The sequence below is a fragment of the Carassius auratus genome, chromosome 4 (genome assembly GCF_003368295.1).
Source record: "Carassius auratus strain Wakin chromosome 4, ASM336829v1, whole genome shotgun sequence".
NCBI lineage: Eukaryota > Metazoa > Chordata > Actinopteri > Cypriniformes > Cyprinidae > Carassius > Carassius auratus.
The window spans coordinates 26,065,617-26,087,070 of record NC_039246.1 but is presented as its reverse complement, the minus strand read 5'-3'; the positions used below and the strand labels follow the sequence as shown (position 1 = coordinate 26,087,070).

The 21,454-nt window shown below is 39.4% G+C and overlaps 1 protein-coding gene and 1 pseudogene across 2 annotated transcripts; both read left to right on the top strand.

Moving 5' to 3' along the window:
* Window positions 1-6: 6 nt before the first annotated feature.
* LOC113064159 (cullin-associated NEDD8-dissociated protein 1-like) lies at window positions 7-4,114 on the top strand (annotated as a pseudogene).
* A 3,085-nt stretch (window positions 4,115-7,199) lies between these two features.
* Window positions 7,200-14,096, top strand: LOC113064152 (uncharacterized). Of its 2 annotated transcripts, none has more exons than XM_026234765.1 (6): window positions 7,200-7,312; window positions 8,002-8,065; window positions 8,497-8,587; window positions 8,802-8,998; window positions 9,182-9,304; window positions 12,292-14,096. In XM_026234765.1, exons 2-6 carry the CDS (start codon window positions 8,019-8,021, stop codon window positions 12,878-12,880), a joined length of 1,047 nt encoding a protein of 348 aa, XP_026090550.1. In that variant the 5' UTR covers window positions 7,200-7,312; window positions 8,002-8,018; the 3' UTR covers window positions 12,881-14,096. The 2 variants fall into 2 exon arrangements, with proteins under 2 accessions (XP_026090550.1, XP_026090542.1); XM_026234757.1 differs by having other exon boundaries at window positions 7,204-7,312; window positions 7,976-8,065.
* Window positions 14,097-21,454: the final 7,358 nt, after the last annotated feature.

Below are 21,454 nucleotides of genomic sequence, written 5' to 3'. Positions count from 1 at the left end.
AAGAGCGGGAAGAAAACGTCAAGGCAGATGTGTTCCATGCCTACTTGTCCTTACTCAAGCAAACACGCCCTGCCCAGAGCTGGCTCTGTGACCCGGATGCCATGGAACAGGGAGAAACCCCTCTTACAATGCTTCAAATTCAGGTAAATTCAGGAAAGTGGTTTTTTTTTTTTTTTTTTAAAATCTACTACATTACAATCTACTGTGAAGAGTATGGCGGTTTATTTCTAAGGGTGATTAATTGTGTGTCTTTACAGGTGTCCATGATTGTAAAAGCACTGCACAAACAGATGAAGGAGAAAAGTATTAAGACCCGGCAGTGCTGCTTCAACATGTTGACAGAACTAGTAAACGTGCTGCCAGGTGCCCTGGCGCAGCATATTCCTGTACTCATCCCAGGTATGTGCCTCAGGCAAGCTATTACACGTTAAAGAGAGTAGAGTCATTCCTTCCATGATCATAGGCTTAAATCAGCATTTATAAAACCTCTATAGGGTAAACCTTGAAATGAAATTTTTTTTCAGCAGTTCCTTTTTTAGTATTTGGACTGACGTTTGTTAATTTTGTTCCATCTAGGTATCATATTTTCTCTCAACGATAAGTCAAGCTCTTCAAATCTGAAGATAGATGCCCTGTCTTGCTTGTATGTGATCCTGTGCAACCATCAGCCTCAAGTCTTCCACCCCATGTTCAGGCGATAGTGCCTCCTGTTGTTGCTTGTGTGGGTGATCCCTTTTATAAGATCACTTCTGAAGCACTGCTGGTCACCCAGCAGTTGGTCAAAGTCATTAGGCCCCTCGATCAAACAGATGCTTTTGATGCGTCGCCCTATATCGCTGATCTTTTTGCTTGCACCATTAAAAGGCTGAAGGCAGCAGATATCGACCAGGAAGTCAAGGAGCGAGCTATTTCTTGTACAGGGCAAATTATCTGCAACCTTGGTGATAGTCTTGGTGCGGACCTACCAGGCACTCTCCACATCTTCCTAGAGCGACTGAAGAATGAGATAACAAGGCTGACCACTGTCAAAGCTCTCACACTCATTGCAGGGTCACCGCTAAAGATCAACCTGAGGCCCATTTTGGGTGAGGCTGTTCCCATCCTTGCCTCCTTCCTACGCAAGAACCAGCGAGCGTTGAAACTAAGCACACTGGCTGCACTGGACATTCTGGTTAAGAATTACAGTGATAGTGTAACACCGGCCATGATTGACGCTGTACTGGCCGAGCTGCCACCTCTTATCAATGAAAGCGATATGCATGTCTCGCAGATGGCTATCAGCTTCCTCACCACACTTGCACGAGTCCACCCTGACTCGTTGTCTAAGATAAGTGGGTCTATTTTGGCTGAACTCATAGCTTTGGTTCGTTCGCCGTTGCTGCAAGGTGGCGCTCTTAGCGCCATGCTGGAATTCTTCCAGGCTCTTGTAGCAACGGGAACTGCCAGCTTGGGCTACATGGATTTGCTACGTATGCTAACAGGTCCTGTATATGCCCAGAGTGCAGCGCTCACCCATAAGCAATCCTACTACTCCATTGCAAAGTGTGTGGCAGCTCTTACACGAGCTTGTCCTAAAGAGGGCCCCTGCAGTGGTGGGACAGTTCATTCAAGACGTGAAGAACTCACGCTCCACTGACTCCATCCGATTGCTGGCTCTGCTGTCCCTTGGAGAGGTCGGCCACCATGTTGATCTGAGCGGTCAGCCTGAACTGAAAACGGTCATTCTGGATGCCTTCTCCTCAGCCAGTGAAGAGGTCAAATCAGCAGCTTCATACGCGTTAGGCAGCATCAGTGTGGGGGAATCTCCCGGAGTACCTGCCCTTTGTCCTTCAAGAGATCTCTGGCCAACCCAAGCGACAGTACCTGCTGTTGCACTCTCTCAAGGAAATCATCAGCTCTGCTTCGGTGGCAGGGCTTAAACCGTATGTTGAAAATGTGTGGGCACTGTTGCTTAAACACTGCGAGTGTACAGAAGAGGGAACAAGGAACGTGGTAGCTGAATGTCTGGGAAAGTTAACACTCATCGACCCCAGAGACCCTTCTACCCAGGCTAAAAGGCTATCTCTTGTCAGGTGATTGTCTCTTAACTCTGCCTGTAAAATCTATATCAAAATACTTAAAATTTAGTTTTATGAAGTTTTTATACTTTATCAAAGTCTCTTTTTTTGTCATAAATTGTTTCTAATAAATCTTTAATAAAAATAAAGGATTTTGATGGAAGTGTTCTTTTTCTCTGCAGGATCATCTTATGCCAGGAGCTCTGTAGTCACAGCTGTTAAATTCACAATTTCTGATCACCCACAGACAATTGACCCTCTTCTTAAAAACTGCATAGGCAAGTGCTATTATCAGTTGGTTTTCTCCTTGGGAAATACATTCTTTTTACTTTTACTCTTTATGTACGGACTTGCATCATTTAAGAATTTAAATCAAGAATTTAAATCAAATCAAGAATTTAAATCAAAATGTATCAAGAATACATTTTAGAACTGGTTTTAATTGTCTTTTCTTTTTTTTCTTTTTAATACTTCTAGGTGATTTCTTGAAAACATTGGAAGATCCAGACCTCAATGTACGAAGAGTGGCTCTCGTTACCTTCAACTCTGCAGCTCATAATAAACCTTCTCTTATTCGAGACCTGTTAGATACAGTTCTCCCTCATTTGTACAATGAGACCAAAGTGCGCAAGGATTTAATCAGAGAGGTATTCTCCCCTTTGTCCTCAGCCTTTTGCTTTGCTGTCTCTTTTACACCTCAAAGCTCAATGACACCTGCCTCTTTCTAGGTTGAGATGGGTCCATTCAAACACACCGTAGACGATGGTCTGGACATCCGGAAGGCTGCATTTGAATGCATGTACACTCTATTAGACAGTTGCCTTGATAGACTTGACATCTTTGAATTCTTAAACCATGTTGAGGATGGACTCAAGGACCATTACGATATCAAGGTAAGTCATCAGACTCGACTCCATGAATCTTTCATGAGACGCAGGCTTTTTTGCCATGAAGATCATTTAGCGACCACAGAAGATGAAAGAGTGAATTGATTAACAAAGATTCAGTGTGCAGTCATCAAAGGCATAAATGCATAATGCATTCACAACAGACGTGGTCCAACTTTATTTTAAATGTACCTATCAGGTGTACTTGCATCATAATGAAGCGGAAACATTAACTACAGTTTTAGTATAATTGAGTGCTTTGTGCTAGAAAATATGTGGATTTAAATGTTTCAGTTGTTTACCTACACACTTTAATCCGGAATTGTCATAAATAGTCATTTCATAGCAATCCCATGGCTATTTTATTGTTGCAAGGAACTTCAGTGGGACCAAAAGTATGCGCATAGACTCATGAATCACAAAGGTTTATAGTTATTTTTGTTCTGTTAATGTGTTTACAGATGCTGACTTTCCTCATGCTGGCAAGATTATCTAGTCTGTGTCCCAGTGCAGTGTTACAGAGGTTGGACAGACTTGTAGAGCGCTAAGGGCAACATGCACCACAAAGGTAAGCAAAATGTTAAGCGGTGGTGGAAATCTAAATTGAGCTGCTTCTAGCAGTTAGCACATAAGCTCAAAAGTCTCTGGTTTCCATAGGGGCATAAATTTGAATTCAGATTGACTTGTTTTACCAATCCTGTTCCCCATTTTTCTCATGAAATAGGGATGCCAATCCATTTGTCAAAAACTGTGAGTCGTTTGATTTGTAATTATATTCTTTCTCAGGTAAAAGCCAACTCTGTAAAGCAGGAGTTTGAGAAGCAGGACGAGCTCAAACGATCTGCCATGCGGGCCGTAGTGGCCTTGCTAACCATCCCAGAGGCCGAGAAGAGCCCCCTAATGAGCGAGTTCCAATCTCAGATAAGCTCCAACCCTGAGCTGGCCGCCATCTTTGACAGCCATCCAGAGGGACTCCTCCAGCGCCAACATGGAATCCATGGACACCAGTTAAATGTCTAAGACAGCATACCCATTACCATCGCTCCCAACAAAATCCACAAAGAAAACCAACCCTGGGGGACCCTTATATTGTTCCATGCGTGGCACTAAATCAAAAAAATAGGAGGAAAACCAAATCTAAAGTTAAGAAAAGAAGAAAAAAAAGAAAAACGAATGAATGAAAAGACAGACATTGATTCTCTTAAGCTTCAAAGCTTATCACTTCTTTGTTTTCTATTAACAACAGGAAATCGCTTCAGTTGTTCATTGTTCTCCATTCTTCATTTAGTTTTATTTTTCCTTGTTCATTTTCATCATTTCTGAGGTTCTGTAGATACCTCAACTCACAGGGACGCGGGGGGACTTGCTAGGTTACCTGAAAATGAATTGACCACAGTATTTGTGTTATCATGGGAGATTCGTTCTTTACATTCAAGTATGCTGACGACTTACATCGGGATCTACGGGGTAAAGGATAGCACTCAGTGAGTTTGAATCATTTCAGGACCATGTTTTTTTTCTGTCATGTTTCTTATCAAACAGGTTTTATTAGGTTTTTGTACGATTCGAATGTCATCTCTCCTCTTTTTACTGTTGACAACTTAAGTACAGAGCGAGACAAGTCTTAGAAATATTATCCTGAAGAGAGTGACTGCTTATTTTTCCTTCACTGCATTTCATTACATTCCCACTGTCTGCAGAATTGCGAGTCATCAGCATGTGTCACACATCCAGAGAAATGAGCATTTAGCTGCACAGGTTTTGCATAATATTTTTCTTTTTCTATTTTATGCCCGTTTTGTTTGGCTCCAGCATATAGAGGTTAAATATGACATCAAACATTGTTATGAGAAAATATTGCCCTGTATGGAACGCACATATGTGAATAAAAAGAGTGGAGAATATTCTCTCAGGTGCTCGGCTGTATTCTAAAATCATAAGGGTGTAGTTCTCGCTGTTTAGATCCACTATTATGCTGCCTCGTTTCAACTACTCACCTGTAAAACTGGTTGGGAATATAATTTTTTTTCTCCAATAGAACTCATTTTATTTACAACAATAATTTACTATGTTTAGTGTACAGATATCTTTTTAGGGATATCTGTATTTTGGGGAAAGGAACACCATCATAGACCTCAACATATAGCTGACCAATGGGTGATTGAAGTTGAAATCTGATGCCCTGGAATCCACAGTGTGTAGAATACACTCTTGTGTAGTCATGTACGCACCACGGTCTACATCCATTGAAGTATGACAATATGGCAATGTTCCTCTGTAAGAAATCAATAAAAGGTCCATTGCTGTCTGCATTCAAATGTCATTTTATGGTCCTTCAAGTTCAGTTTGAACCATCATATTGGCTGATGCATATTGTGCAGAAAGATTACAGCAGCTGGATGAAATCGCCGGTCCCAATTTTCTTTGACTTTATATGTTTCCTGCAAGTGAGGCCGTACTGGTTCTGTAAGTCCATCTGGAACCGTAGGTTGTTACAGTGAACACTTCTGAAGAACAACTACTCTGGATTTGTTAAAGGTTAGTATGTTAGTATCTCTGTTTTGTTTGAGGCTCTTTGTTCTTCATCTAGATTTCATTTAAGTTGTCTGAAATAATATATTTGGATGCAGATTCTGATCCAAAATCCATACACATTTTCCATTATCTTTCAGTGTTTTATGTACAGCTGTTCTTGGAGACTGCCGCTCCGTTATCTGAATTCATTGGCCAGAATAATCTGAAGAATGGAGCAGATTGTTCTGCAAGACTGGTTGTAATGCAGAACCATCAAATAGAGCGCATCTTGGAAACGGTTTTGCTTGAGTCAGAGTTTGATATTTCAATCAGCTAAGAATTGGTGTTTTGTTTTCAGGAACGAGCAGTTGTAAAGTTGTTAACGTGACTTTTATTTCGCTTAATGTGTTCCTGGTTGTAGTTGATTCATCAGCACAAGTTAGGGTAACTTTGTTTTTATTACTTGAGGCATTCAAACTTTAACTTGGAAAGCAAGCCAGAATTTATTTTATGATTAATGACAACGTGAGGACCTGGTAAGCTTTTGACATCTTTCCATGTTCAGTCCAGTCAAGCAAAAATGCAAAGGTCATCGACTACTCATGCATGTTGAACAATTTATTTTTATAAGCTCACAAAAACTTTCAAATATCAGACAAACAGGCTCATCTCAGAGTAGAAGAGATCTGAACCAGGTTTTAATTCGCTTCTACTAGGCTGCTGGAAGCATGAAAATACATTAGCAGTTGGTTGCTTAAATGAACCCACTCCCAATTTGCACGCTAATGAGTCATGCAAATGCTTTTAAAGGCCTACTAACAGTGGCCTGATTTGCATCAGAGGTGTGAGGGCTAATGCACTGGCATGATCATTCGCTCATAAGGACAGATGTAGGGCATCATCGTCGCTTCACAAGAGGTGTCCTCCATGTTAAAGCGAATTTAGCTATTTCCACAAGTATACCATGCAATTTTATATTGTAAAAAGTCAACATTTCAACCAAAGCTTTCTTTAAAAAAAAAAAAAAACTATAAGAAGCCTATGGCACACAGCCCCCCTTCCAAACTGTGATAATATTATTGTAAGCAAGCCAAAAAAAAAAAAAAAAAAGGGGGCTAATCGTCATTATAGATGAAATGTGTTTTGTAATAATGACGAAGTGTTTGTCTGCACTGCCCTATGGGAGATCGCAGCAGGAGGCCATGAAAAGCACACTGCAGATTAATGCTTGCCTACTGGTGACAGATCCTCCATGGCCTGCTGAGCAGCTGCTTGTAGCTTCCTTAAAGCCTGAAGCTTAATGTTTCACCTCTAAGCCGGATTTAAACAATGCAAGGAGACCTCACCCCCTAAAGGGGAATATAACTCATATCATCTCACTAATGACGCTTACACTAGCTACATGCCAGAGTAAAGTCTCTGCACTGACAAATGTATGTATTTTAAGGCAGTTTCTCAGAACTGGAGCACGATTATGGAGTGCTTGTTGATTTAAGTTGGATGAAAGGTTTTTAGGGCATGTCATGAGCTCATTCTGTGGCAAGGTAACCATGTTGTATAAAATGTAAAAAACACCTGTTTTATTTTGAGTCAAGGTTTGTTTTGTTTGCTTTGGTTTTGATATTAATGGCCACTTTGCAAATCATTTAACAAAAAAGGGTTGTTCTCAACTCTGTAGGGTCCCAGGACACAACCACCCAATCAGCAGCTGAGTGCTTTGTTGTCTTGGATTTTGACTGGTCTGTTAAGGTGGTCATGGTAATGTCCTGATTTCAGAAGTTTGGATTGTCCTCAGTATGAGGCGGCAGCCAGCCTTTCCACTGAGTGGTCTTGTTGATATTCTGCATGCCCGTGGTAAGTTTTACAAGGTTTATCTTTATCAGATATTTTCCCAAATCATCCTGACATCAAAACAGGATATGTGGCTTACTCTAAAATTATTTTGTTGCATTTCAAGAACTTATGCTCAGTTGAGAACTGTAAGGTGTGCAGTAAACAGTGTGCATATTACTACAAAATAATATTGTTTCTTATGTTGTTGGCTGCAAGGCCAGAATACACTAGTTTCTATAGTTTCAATGGTTAATTGTCTTTAATCTGGTACTGACAAATCTCAGATGGAGAATGAGGAAATTTGAGGTTTATGTGGAGGGAAAATGGCAGGCAACAAACACTCTTTATATTTCATGGTAGATTGTTTGTTTGATTAATATCTGAAAGCATGAGATTGATTTAAAACAATCCTGATGTATGAATTCTCTCCACTGTGGCTGAAAATATATTTTCAGTGCACATGCATTGGATTTATGCAATGAAACACCTATTTATATGTTAATGGACTTCTTGAAGACGAATGGAATTCCTGAAATCCTGTTGGGTGAAGATAAGAGGGGAATTATTGCTCAAGAATAACTTTAATTAAACAATTATTTATAGGAGGGAGAGGTTTAGTAATATTAATCTAAGTTTATTTGGTAATTATGAATCTTTTTTGGATCTTTGTTTTTCTGTTTTCAGGGATCTAACATCTTGTTCTCTTTGAGGGTAAATAAGAATCAAGATGGGCTTTTCTGGCAAAGGCTTTCCTATGGATGCAAATGGAGACTGGTAATATTTTCTGTGTTGTTAATATGAAACAGTAATGTAAATCTTTAAAAAATAATGTGTTTATGATAATGGTTGCACTTTATTTTAATGTACGTGTACTTATAGTGTACTTACAGTGTATTTATCTACAAAAGTTCTGGTAATACAAGGTAACTACATGGGTTAGGGTTAGGTTTAGGGGTAGGTTCAGGGTTAGTACCTAGTTATTACATAATTATTTTAATTACTATAATAAGTACCTAGTATGTACATGGGGAACAGGACTGTAAAATAAAGTGCTACCATGATAATAATATGTTGGGATACATTCCGTGTATGGTTACAGAAGCCTTTAGTATGGCAAGAACAAGCAATAAACATTTATAGCTAACATCAGTTGAAGACACTTGTAATGTAAATGTATTTAATCTTATCACTTGCTCTGTTAACAGGCCCTCCAAAAAAATCAAGAAACACAGAAGTCGTGATGTTTCACCTGTACCATCGCATTTCTCAGAACCAGCCTCATTCCTTCAACACAGGGTAAAACTGCAGAATCAATAAGACTACTGATCATTAAATTTTATATAAGTAGTTATATAATAGGTGGGATAATGTCGCCCTTGGTACATAATGAACCTATACACCTTGTCATGATTTATTTTGCCATAATGACTGGCTAACTGTACATTCACACATTATATGGCAGCTAGAACATCCCATGGATGTATGCACCAACTCTGCTTGTTTTGCATAGGATGTAATTGCCAGCCTTCCGTGTCTCCCTGGTGTAAAGCGGCAACTCAGGGATGAAGAAGATGATGATGATGTACGAAGTCTTAAGAGCTTGCCAGCAGTAATGACTGGAAAAACCCTCCAACCCAGAGACAAGAGGTCATACAGACATTCTGAGAATCACAAGATATCTGGTTTACCCCCTCTCATAAGCACCAGGTAGGCCTACTAAATACACACTTTTTTATAACTGGCTCCCATCATAAGCAGTGTTTTAGCTTCAATATATTTTCATTTAATCACCCTCAATTTCTAAATCTGAACTATTCCTGTAATGCTAACACCACTAATTTTCAGTATTCAATGATATTCTCAGTGCTGGTGTAAATGTATGATTACCAGGTGCAGTTTGATTGTGAAAGGCACTGGATGCAAAACTGTCCCCAAACTCCCACCAATCACCAAATCCTGGAATACTTGGAAGGAAATAGACCCCCCAAGACCACCTTGTAGGTCTGGATGCAGGTAATGCCACATTTGTTCCTTAAAAAGCTAGCTTATGCAAGTACATTTTATTAAAAAAAAAATGTAAGTCACGCTGGACTTCTAGATCATAGATCAAATCAACCATCTACTGACTGGCCTAAACCCTGATGATAAGACTTGGCTGCAGAATTCAGTGCCCTTAGCTTTTTGGCTGAAGGAATGTTAAGTTCTTTCATACTTGAGTATGAAAGGAGTAGGCAGGAGGTTCTTTTTTTGCATGGTTTGACTTCGTTCTGCATTTAGGGCGCTGTTAAATTCACAGAACAAAAATGAAAAGGCACAGTCGATATCTTGCCCGGCAGATATGTGAGGAGTCATTTTCTGCTTATTAATGATTTAAAGCCTGGTTAGTCTCGGCGTCACATGCATGGGAAAGTATTTTTCTGCTTTCCTCATTTATTTGAGGCTGTGAGGTGTGAGGGAGAGAGAACAGAGTTTAGCGCTGAGAACTGCGAGGGAGAGAGAGGGCATGTAGATTTCTATTCACTTACTATCAGCCCCCACAGTTGGGCTAATAAACTGAAATGAAAGTGTCCCAATAAACTGGAATTGCGCAGTGCAACCAACAGCACAGTCAGGTCTGCTTGTAAAGTGCAGAGAGTGTGTGCAAATGATTCACTTTGGTAGATACAGAACTTATGTGATTTAAGAGCAATGAAATCCAGATATATACAGTATTGTTCAAAATAATAGCAGTACAATGTGACTAACCAGAATAATCAAGGTTTTTAGTATATTTTTTATTGCTACGTGGCAAACAAGTTACCAGTAGGTTCAGTAGATTGTCAGAAAACAAACAAGACCCAGCATTCATGATATGCACGCTCTTAAGGCTGTGCAATTGGGCAATTAGTTGAAAGGGGTGTGTTCAAAAAAAAATAGCAGTGTCTACCTTTGACTGTACAAACTCAAAACTATTTTGTACAAACATTTTTTTTTTTTTTCTGGGATTTAGCAATCCTGTGAATCACTAAACTAATATTTAGTTGTATGACCACAGTTTTTTAAAACTGATTGACATCTGTGTGGCATGGAGTCAACCAACTTGTGGCACCTCTCAGCTGTTATTCCACTCCATGATTCTTTAACAACATTCCACAATTCATTCACATTTCTTGGTTTTGCTTCAGAAACAGCATTTTTGATATCACCCCACAAGTTCTCAATTGGATTAAGGTCTGGAGATTGGGCTGGCCACTCCATAACATTAATTTTGTTGGTTTGGAACCAAGACTTTGCCCGTTTACTAGTGTGTTTTGGGTCATTGTCTTGTTGAAACAACCATTTCAAGGGCATGTCCTCTTCAGCATAGGGCAACATGACCTCTTCAAGTATTTTAACATATGCAAACTGATCCATGATCCCTGGTATGCGATAAATAGGCCCAACACCATAGTAGGAGAAACATGCCCATATCATGATGCTTGCACCTCCATGCTTCACTGTCTTCACTGTGTACTGTGGCTTGAATTCAGAGTTTGGGGGTCGTCTCACAAACTGCCTGTGGCCCTTGGACCCAAAAAGAACAATTTTACTCTCATCAGTCCACAAAATGTTCCTCCATTTCTCTTTAGGCCAGTTGATGTGTTCTTTGGCAAATTGTAACCTCTTCTGCACATGCCTTTTTTTTAACAGAGGGACTTTGCGGGGGATTCTTGAAAATAGATTAGCTTCACACAGACGTCTTCTAACTGTCACAGTACTTACAGGTAACTCCAGACTGTCTTTGATCATCCTGGAGGTGATCATTGGCTGAGCCTTTGCCATTCTGGTTATTCTTCTATCCATTTTGATGGTTGTCTTCCGTTTTCTTCCACGTCTCTCTGGTTTTGCTCTCCATTTTAAGGCATTGGAGATCATTTTAGCTGAACAGCCTATCATTTTTTGCACCTCTTTATAGGTTTTCCCCTCTCTAATCAACTTTTTAATCAAAGTACGCTGTTCTTCTGAACAATGTCTTGAACGACCCATTTTCCTCAGCTTTCAAATGCATGTTCAACAAGTGTTGGCTTCATCCTTAAATAGGGGCCACCTGATTCACACCTGTTTCTTCACAAAATTGATGACCTCAGTGATTGAATGCCACACTGCTATTTTTTTTGAACACACCCCTTTCAACTAATTCAACTAATTGCCCAATTGCACAGCCTTAAGAGCGTGCATATCATGAATGCTGGGTCTCATTTGTTTTCTGAGAATCTACTGAACCTACTGGTAACTTGTTTGCCACGTAGCAATAAAAAAATATACGAAAAACCTTGATTATTCTGGTTAGTCACATTGTACTGCTATTATTTTGAACAATACTGTATGCGCTTGCAATGAGTTTCAGATGTCTCTGCTTGCCAGGACCAATGCTAATGAATACAGTTTGTAACCGAAATGGTAATTGGATATTAATGTGATTGAAAACCTGATAATCTTTGCTGTACTAGAACATTCTGTGGCCAACTATGCAGACAAGGCTTGGAAATATATAGTGATATTATAGTGATATCTTTTCGGGGGAAAAAAACAGAAAGCTTTAGCCAAATAAATATGTAATAAATCATTCTGGACCATTTTCATTGATTTCCTATTGACTCTATAGACTTTTTTGTTTAGACTTGTTTGTGTAATAGATTAGTGTTGCTTGCATCTGACCCAAGTTTCCCACATTTATACTAAAAAGGCCAACTCTCCCTTAGGTGGTCTGTTTATAAGACATAAGACATTAAATATAATAGGGGTTTTCAGACAAAAATCTCTTTGCTAATAAAGTAATAGCAACTGAGCAACTCAATTTGACGTATCATTCTTTTTTTGTAGAACACTATAAACAATTACTTCATGAAACATAGTTAAAGTTTGCAAGAAACCAAGCAAGCATCACTAATTATATCAAAGTGTGCATGCTTGTTAATTTTAAGCAAATAAAAGATTATGGTATTTAAATGTCTAATCATTCTTATTCTTTTATGAAAAAGGCCCGACAAAATGGAATTCAGTTCAGCTAAACCTGTTCATGCATTAATGCATCCAAAAATTGTACCTGCCGGGCAGACGTCTCTCTCTTTCAAGGCGCAAGGAAATGGGCCCTGCTTGCTTCCTGCCAAAGCCTCTGGAGTGTCCCTGAGATCTCGACTCACTTTCCAAAGTCCTGTAGTGCAGGCAGTGTACCCTATCAGTCCTGACACCATGCAACAGATGAGGCAGACTGACAGAGCGTGCCAGCCCCTGAGGTCTGTGCTGAAAAAAGCACCAAACGGTGGAGTATTTGACTGGCCAATGGCGGCCCACCTGCTGGAGCCATTTTCTGGGTTCCAGGAGCATCTGTGCCGCCAGATCCTACATTCTCCACTGCCTTATCTTGCAGCTCTGCCACAGGTCCACTTTCCTTGTCTCCAGGACCAGGTTGATCTGTTGCCTACACCCAGGGGCCCATATGGTTCCCTGATGGAACGCACCGTGGAGCTGTGCAACTCCCAAGGACAGAAGCTTCCCAAAATCACCATGACTTGCCCAACGCCTTCTCCAAAATACCTGTGCCGCACGGAATTTCGGCATGCGGCTTAAAGGAACAACCAAGATGGATGCAGAGTAATCTGTCATACTTAATGGGGCTTTAGTGCTGCTCAGTGCAGTTCAAAGTTAATATTGCTCCGTGCACAAAGGATTGCAAAAAGATCACCAAAGTTCACCAAGATCACCAATTCATTTTGTTTAGAGGCAATAAAGCCAAAACAGACATTTTCCTGATTGCTCAGAGATTATTAGACTCACGGTCATAATGTACTCCTGTGCACAACTCAAGTTATTGCTGTATAACCAGTCATCTTTCTTCTGGTTGCCATGAAAGCCCTAAGGATCATTAACCTGTAGGAACCGGACCCTGGGGGCTGACCTGTTCTGCAGGTACAGGAAGTGCCCCTGAGGAGCATTATAAAGTCATGCCGGACAATTTCCTGGGTGTGAAGATCCTGGGGTAGGAATCATATTTCTGTCTTACTGAGGAGGAATGTAATCATTTTTTCTGCCCTCCACTTAGTTTCCAGGGCCTTTCTTTTTTAAATCAATACTATTTTCTCAGTTGAGGAGAATCTACAGTGTGATGGGGGGCCAAGGGCAATTTTTAAAGTTCCATCATATAATCTTCTATAGTATCTGCCATGTTTTGGTACAAGAATGTATATTTGTGTGTATATGTACATGTGTATTTGCTAGAAGTACCATTAATAGACCTTTGATAGAGTAATATTGACTTATTCAAAGAAGTCACCCTCATTACATCACCTACTGTAGCAGTGGTTGGGGATTATTACAAACTCCAGTACTGGTTCCAAATATTTAAGTGAATCTTTCAGGAGCAGAATGTGTTTAAAGCAATATAATACATTACATTTAAAGTTACATTATAAAAATGAATTATTTTAAATAGATTAGTTGTCAGGAGATTCATGTTCATTGCACATTTGATCTGAAGTGCTACCATTGCTCCCAACATCGTTGCCATGAGGGAAACTTGTATAAAAACAAAGCAATCCGTTTGTTTTGAAAATTTGTTTATAGTGAATTGATCTTGAATTAATCTTTCGAAGATTAGAAGAAAATTTAAATGAGGATATGTTGAATATTTGTCATTGCTTTAGTGAATTTGCATTCTAAAGACATTTTGTTACACTTGCTCTTTCCCCAACCCTTCAATTATTTACCATATATAAAGCTTTTTTATTTGACCTAGCACTGTGTTGTCGTGCAGAAATAAAACACATATTTATGTTAATTTAAAAAACTCATTAATAATGCTGTTGTAAATTTGAATTAGATTCTATTGAAATATGTTTGCATTCCCCCATCCTCGTTGTCAGCCCAGGGGTGGGCCACGATCCTGATTGGGAGGGGACCAGGCCGTCCTGTGAAGCCGAGTGTCTCACAGCGCTGTTGAATTCCAGGTGCACAGTCTGGAACGGAGAGGCAAGAATGTCTATGACCTCCACTTCTACTTCAGCAATGAGGTCGGAGCAGAAATGTCACATTTTTCATTCTTTAGTTAAAGCGCACAAAATAGAGTGGCACGGAAGTGTCATGAGGTGAGGAAAAGGACTTTGAAGTGCTTTTACCAACTTTTCTTTACAGTGAGTCATGCAGGAACATTTGGTTTTCCAGTAGTAAGCAAACATGTCCAAATCTAGGTCTAGTGGCCCAGGCTTAGCTTCATTGCTGAGCCTGTGTGTGTGTGTGTGTGTGTGTGTGTGTGTGTGTGTGTGTGTGCGTGTGTGTGTGCGTGTGTGTGCGTGTGTGCGTGTGTGTGTGTGTGTGTGTGTGTGTGTGTGTGTGTGTGTGTAAGCGAGCATGTGGCCTGTTTCTCAAGTCTCTTATTCTCCTGCTGTGCTTGTGTATGGGAGTAACAGCTTCCTGGTTTCACGCTCCGATTATCTGGTCAGACATTACCCATGGCTCCGTCCCCCCCACAGCCTTGCCCTGGTATTGGCTGACCTTTTTCTCTCCAAATGACAGGCATTCTTCTCATTCCTAATGGGAATAATGGCAAACGGGCCCCACACTGAACACACTGACCCATAGATTATTATAAGCTGGTACAATAATAACAACACTTTCTAGGGGGAATCTCTAAGCAAATATATTAAGTCTACTTAAGTTGGAAAGTCTCACTAGGGGAAAATATGAATAAATACATAAACCAGTTAGTAACCATGTACTGGAATAGATTTGCCACTAGAGGGCGTAACAAGCCTTTTCCTGGCAAACCTCAATGGTTATATTGTGCACTGTTACTTGTTAACCACAATTGATGAGAATAATTATTGTAATTAATTAGAAGATGAAAAAATATTCTATAGCATCAGAACAACTCCTTTGCATAATTACTAATCAAGTATATGATTAAAAAATCAGAAGTGCTATTGTGCCTGAGACAAATTCTTACATTTCAAGTTGCTGTCTCTGATTTCATAACTCTTTAATTTCAAGAGTAATTGGTTACACTTAATAATTAACAGTAGTTGTTTTAGGTATCCTGAATATTTGTACAATTACCATTTTATAGCATTTCTTAATCTAGGTTAATTTATAAATATACTGTTCTTTGTTAATTCATAAAAGTTTAATGTTAAATTATAAACAACTTGTATTAGTATATGTAGAAATTAATATTAACTTTAACTAAAATTTACAATACTTTTAAACAATTATGACACCTAATGCATGAATTTAACTTATAGAAGGAGTGACTTACATCTACAGTAGTTTTAACAAAGCAGCTTTGCAATATTGAATAGTTCATTAACTATCAATAATTACTACTTTGGGCTACAGTTTAAGGATTGTCGATACAGATAAGATAATGTCAATAACAGACATTGGATTAACCTATTCTTTAACCTTTTTTTCCTCTAAATTTCAAAATACTTTGATAAGAACATTAACTAATCGGTGTCTTTGATCTTTGTTCAGCTGTAAGAAAAACTGCGTCTGATGAGCATTAAACAACCCTGATAAATAAGCCCTTATTTAGGACTCGACCCAAGAGACGATTATCCATGCCTGTTACTTCTGACGCAAACGACAGCTTGCTTCAATAGATTCAGATAAGCTACATGAAAGTGCACACAAAACATAAAAGGGAAGGACAAACAAAAGTCTTTAGATAGAGTTAAATGGTTATATTAAGATAATGCTTATGGATGGGAAGCACAAAGGAATAGGAGGAGAAGGAAGTTAATCCAAACAGACTAGTGGTCATTTAATGATCATTTATGAATGTGTATTTCTTATGAAAAACAGTTATATCAAAATTAGCTAAATCTGGTAAATTGCCACAAACTTTCTACGTTACTTTTTTTCCTCAAAGTTATTTAATGTTTTCCTATTGTTTACTATTAATAGTAAATTTCTTTATTGAGCTTTATTGTGTTTTATATAATTGCTGTTGGGATTCATAAAGCCAAAAATCCACTCAAGTCAAGAGCATCTAAAACCAGTTTACCCATGGTAAAACCACTGTTAGTGGCTTATATTTGTATTGAATGGATGATGTGAGCGAATGATAAAATAGTAAAATCCCTCTGGTTTGTTACTGTGAAAAAGAAACAAATATGGGCAACAGCTGCAGTACATTTACAGACGGCTCTCTTCTGTGGAGGCCATTCATCAGCCTATCAGATTTCTAGTGAAATGTTAGGCTTACAGCCACAGTTGCTACTTCAGCATCAGACCCCCCTCCAAAACTGGAAGGCCACCAGTATAGTCACTCGGGCACACGCTCCAATTCACTTACAATGAGGTGTCAATCCTGTGCGTATGTACGCTGTATGCTCAGTGTCATATGATCTCACCTAAAGCATGTGTGTATGTGTTTATACACTAACTCCTACAGATTATTGCCTGTCTAAGATTATCTAAGGCCATAGTGAAGCTTTCAGCACTTATCTGTTTTTGCTCTGCTGTTTGTAATCTATAGTTTGAGCTCCACCTCAGTTTCATCCGAAAGTGATATGCAACCAGCAAGAACAACACCTGTTCATGAAATACTGCATCATGCGATCTTTATCTCCCAGAGGGACCAGCACGCTCTTTTTGTGCATAGTGAGATTTTGCACTGTGCCGATGTGTTCATGTAACTTTCTATATTTGACTGCAAGCACAGCAGTGCCACAAATTACCACCTCAGCAGTCGGTATCAATTTGTGAAGATTACGACAGTGTCAAATCTGTAACTAGAAGACCTCTCATCAGCAATAACCAGAGAAAGGGTTACAGATGTTTCTAAAAGTAGCTTTTCTTCTTTCAGTTGTTTTTAGTTTATTAACATCAGATAAAGCACATGGTATCATGAGATACAGGTAACAATGAACAATGTCCATCACTGGCACTTACTACTGTGTGTGACTTGAATGTGGCAAATACTTTGCATCAGTCCAAAGCTGTAAATGACAGTATGAATGTGCTTTGAATATTTTATGGGCCACAGAACAAATGCATGGAACCAGAGAACCACTGGCATCAATAGACTACTCATCACTATGGGATCTAATGAGGATGCATTTGTAGCAGAGCAAATATGTATTGTAGTAAAACCATATAAAATCCAAGCTCATCAAAGCTTGGCACGGGAAACCTGATTCCCATCAAAAATAAAGCCATCACACAATAACAGAAAGCGATGTCAAGGTTTGTTTGCATCATAAAAATTCATGGATCATAAATTGAGGTCATAAATGTATATGGTTGGCTCACAATTCCTGTTTTGAAAGCCTAGGATCATTATGGTGGCTTAGAGAGTGCGGGTCTAGGTGAATGGGTTCATTTGGATAACTCTGTGGCCTGTTTTTGGAGCTGCATCATTCAGTAAGATTCATAAAAGCTTTTGCCAAGACTGCCAGAGCAGATCCCCCCGTGTCTGTCAGCACATGCCAGACGCTTGTCTTTAAACGGCTGCGTCCTCTGTGACTTCCGCAGGCCCCGATGCACCACGAGCCAGAGAGAGCTGACCAAGCCATTTATTTAAGGACTCTGTTTAAACGCATCTCCAAGCATGCATGCTAGTTACTTTCTACCATATGATTTTAACTTAGCACTTTGGGGGGTTCAGTGGGCGGTGGTGGTCTAATCGGTTGCAAGGTAAGGTGAGAAATCACATGGCAAGACAACAGCCATAATGTAGAGCAGATGTCCTTTACAACCTCTCTTAAACAAAGGACTTGATTGTATGTACATTACTGACAATAAAAGATCTATTTTGACTATAGCATGCTGCATACTAATAAAGACATTATCTCAAGTGAGGTCTCGACTAGTACCCCCAGTAAATTCTTTACGGACGAATCACTCGTCTCATAATATTGATTAGTACATAGTGAGGAATCATCGTGCATCCACAATGTTCAAATTCAGATTAGCTTAATGGCATGGATTCCTTTCGTTCTTGATATCCATGGCAGATTAAAATTTTTGATGATTGATTGTTGATGTGTGTTGTTAATTTTTTCTTCTAATTTAATGTAATGTGTGGCTAATGTGTGTAGATTGACTGTAAACACCATGGCCCTTTCAATATTCCAGTTTTTTTGTCTTAACCAGTGGCATGAAGCCAGACTGAACGACAGGGAGAGTGTTTGTGAAATGCTTTCGCAATTCCATTTGGCAACTAGTGGTACAAAAGTGTCTTTGCTGCTTCATAGCTCAAATAACCAGCAACACATCTTATACAAATCATGAGATCTGTTTAATATATCTGCAGAACTTCTTTCTGACATTGTTCGAATGCAACAGATTTGGACTTTGACAATTAATTGGACTACATTGAGAACACTGCTAAACATCTGTCAAGGACTCAAGGCCACGTGTGACATGATTGTAACATCAGCTCACGTATGAAGTCATTGCACTGCAGACTCAAAGCCCCTTGAGAGTCAGTGTAACTAATGGAATTATGCTCCAAGCCTCAGGATAAACAAACATTAAAGAACAGTGATAGAATGAGCAGGAAAGAGAGTGGAATACAGATTAGTCTCCTACTGGGAAAAGTTTGCTGGTTAAAAGAAGGCAAAAGAGTCTTGTCACCACTACATGAACGTCATGACAAGAACATATATGTAACTAACTATCTGATATTTGCATGAGATACTCAACATTGTCAAGACGTTATCAGTGCTGAGTGATTAAGCTCTACAAATTGAATGGATAAAAACTGTGGCCCATCCAAATATTTTTTCATGTAAAAAAAATAAAAATTATATCAGTTAGGGAGTAGGGACAAGTGTGTATTTCCATTAAGAATGTTTGCAATGCCTTCAAATTATTTCATCATAGAAAATCATAATAATGCATGCTAATTTGAGTCCAACTGAAACATTTGGTAACTTGAAACTGTTTGTGGGTCAGTCAGTTCTTTAAGCAATTCAAAGAGTCGTAAACGACCACAGGGCTGTTGCCCAACAACAAAAGGTGTTTGCTCTGAAGGGGTATTTCAGGACAGGCAGTATTCAGATAAAGGCTGCACTGTTGATTCACCTGCATCTACTGTGAGTCAGCTTTATAAAGGCCAGTGAGGAGCTCCATACAACCTTTCAATCTGTCACTCTCCTTGAGTGTGTGTATGTGTGTGTGAGATCACTCCTGCAGAGGTAAACTAATCCTGCCCTAAAGAAAGCCTTGCACCCAGAGTAAAGAGCAGAGGGGACAGCTGGACAGGGTTAGTGAGTGTCTCGCCATGCCATGACTGCCAAAAATAAAATGATTTGTTTCTGGAGGTTGAGTTAGCTAGCTTGCTCATTTGAGGCTGTTAATAGATGAGCAGTTTGAACAGAAGGATAGTTTGTCGGCTAAAAAGGCAGGTGAAAAATTGTCTTCTTTTTAAATTCTCCCTCTAACTTTCCAAAGAAGCTCATGGGGACAAAGATAAAAGGTTTCTGGGAATTGCATGGTGACACAGGGCAGGGCATGGGAGGGGACAGTACAATGTAGCTGGAGGTATTTCTCAGCTGATCTGTACTCTCCGGGAAACAGGTCACGGTTACAACCTCTGACCTCTGACTGATCTGTGGACACAAATCAAAATAAATAAATAAAATACAATGAAAAAACAAAGCTGAACACCAAGAGGGCAGCAATATGTTTTAAATGTAGCTAAGCAACTAAACAGTGGGTGCTCATGGGAGAACGTGTCGCACAGGAGAACGGTTAGGTGTAATGTTTAAATGTGAGCCACTTCTCATCTGACTACATTGTGATCAGTGTAATGAGTGTAACCATATAATTGCTCTGTATGACTCAGTTATATTAAGCCTAAGGACACACCTGAGGTTAGTGTGACAGCTCGCATGTCAGTAAGGGTACTTCGTGATACTGTGAGGTCAACACATGTTTGGGGAACAGAGAGTGTCTTAAAGGTGGATTAGTTTCAAGCTGAATTACTGGACTCTTTGCTGTGCAGGGCATAGACTTGGGTCTGTGAGGAAAACTTTGGCCTGCGGATCATGGTGAGTATCCATCTGTCTCTTGAGAATAATGTGCTACTATAAGCAAGCATTTTACAGATACCATGCCCACATAATCACACTGTGCCATCAAGCTAGAGACTATCAGCCTTTATCGTTTCATAGTAACGACAGCACAGATGGCCACAGATGGCTGGGTGGCATGGAAAGACGCATACTCTACCAACTTTGATTATTTTTTGCTTTGGACATCACACACTGTACATATGTGCACATATTCTCTTGGTTTTCTTCTGTAGTTTTGAGTTTTGTTGTAAAGGAAATTAATTTTGAATGTCAGATCATTTGAAAATTGTTAGTAAGCAGTTATGTTTTTAGAGGTGCTTGTTACGGCCCCAGACTGTGCTGTGGATATCAGTGAAATCTTAAATTGTGTGGCTTATATATTTTTTTCGGGCAAGCAGGTGGACATCCCAAAGACTTTGGGCCATATTTACTAAACAGAGCACATTAGCGTTAGAGCCCAATTCCATAAAAGTGCCAATTGGAGGGGAAAATTCTGATTTACTGACAATGCATACATTAAAGAACATTGACGCAGCCAGATCATATCCATAATAACCAGCACAATCTACCAAGAACAGCACAAATTACTGCCTGCTTTAAGACATGCTTTTTTGGGCATTGAATAATGGCTAAAACATCAGTAATTTGATGAGGGCAAACATTGGTAAATCATGTTGCATGATTGTTTTTAATACTCTCCTCCCATAAATTTTGCATTTGAAATGGAAACTCCTACAAATGAATATTCAATAAGGTCAGGTAAAAAATAAATGTGTCCACGCATTTTCAGTGCTAATTGTTCACTGCACATCTTTAGTAAATGCTGACAGTACTATTTGAATGCCATAAGTCAGTTTGCGCAGGCTCAAGCTCTTAGTAAATTTGGGCCTTGGGTTGTATGAAAGGCCTAAGCCATATCTAGGTACCAAAATATCAGAGAGACTTAGAAGTGGGCTCATTTGCAAGTACTGTAAGCATCCAACCACAAAACCCTAGCAAATGCACTTTTTTATGTCAATACAATGAAGTCAACTCAACAGTCAGAACTGTTTGGACACCATTGTTCTTCAAAATTCTTTCACATAGCCAGACCACATGACTGACAGGTAAAGCAACCAATCACGTT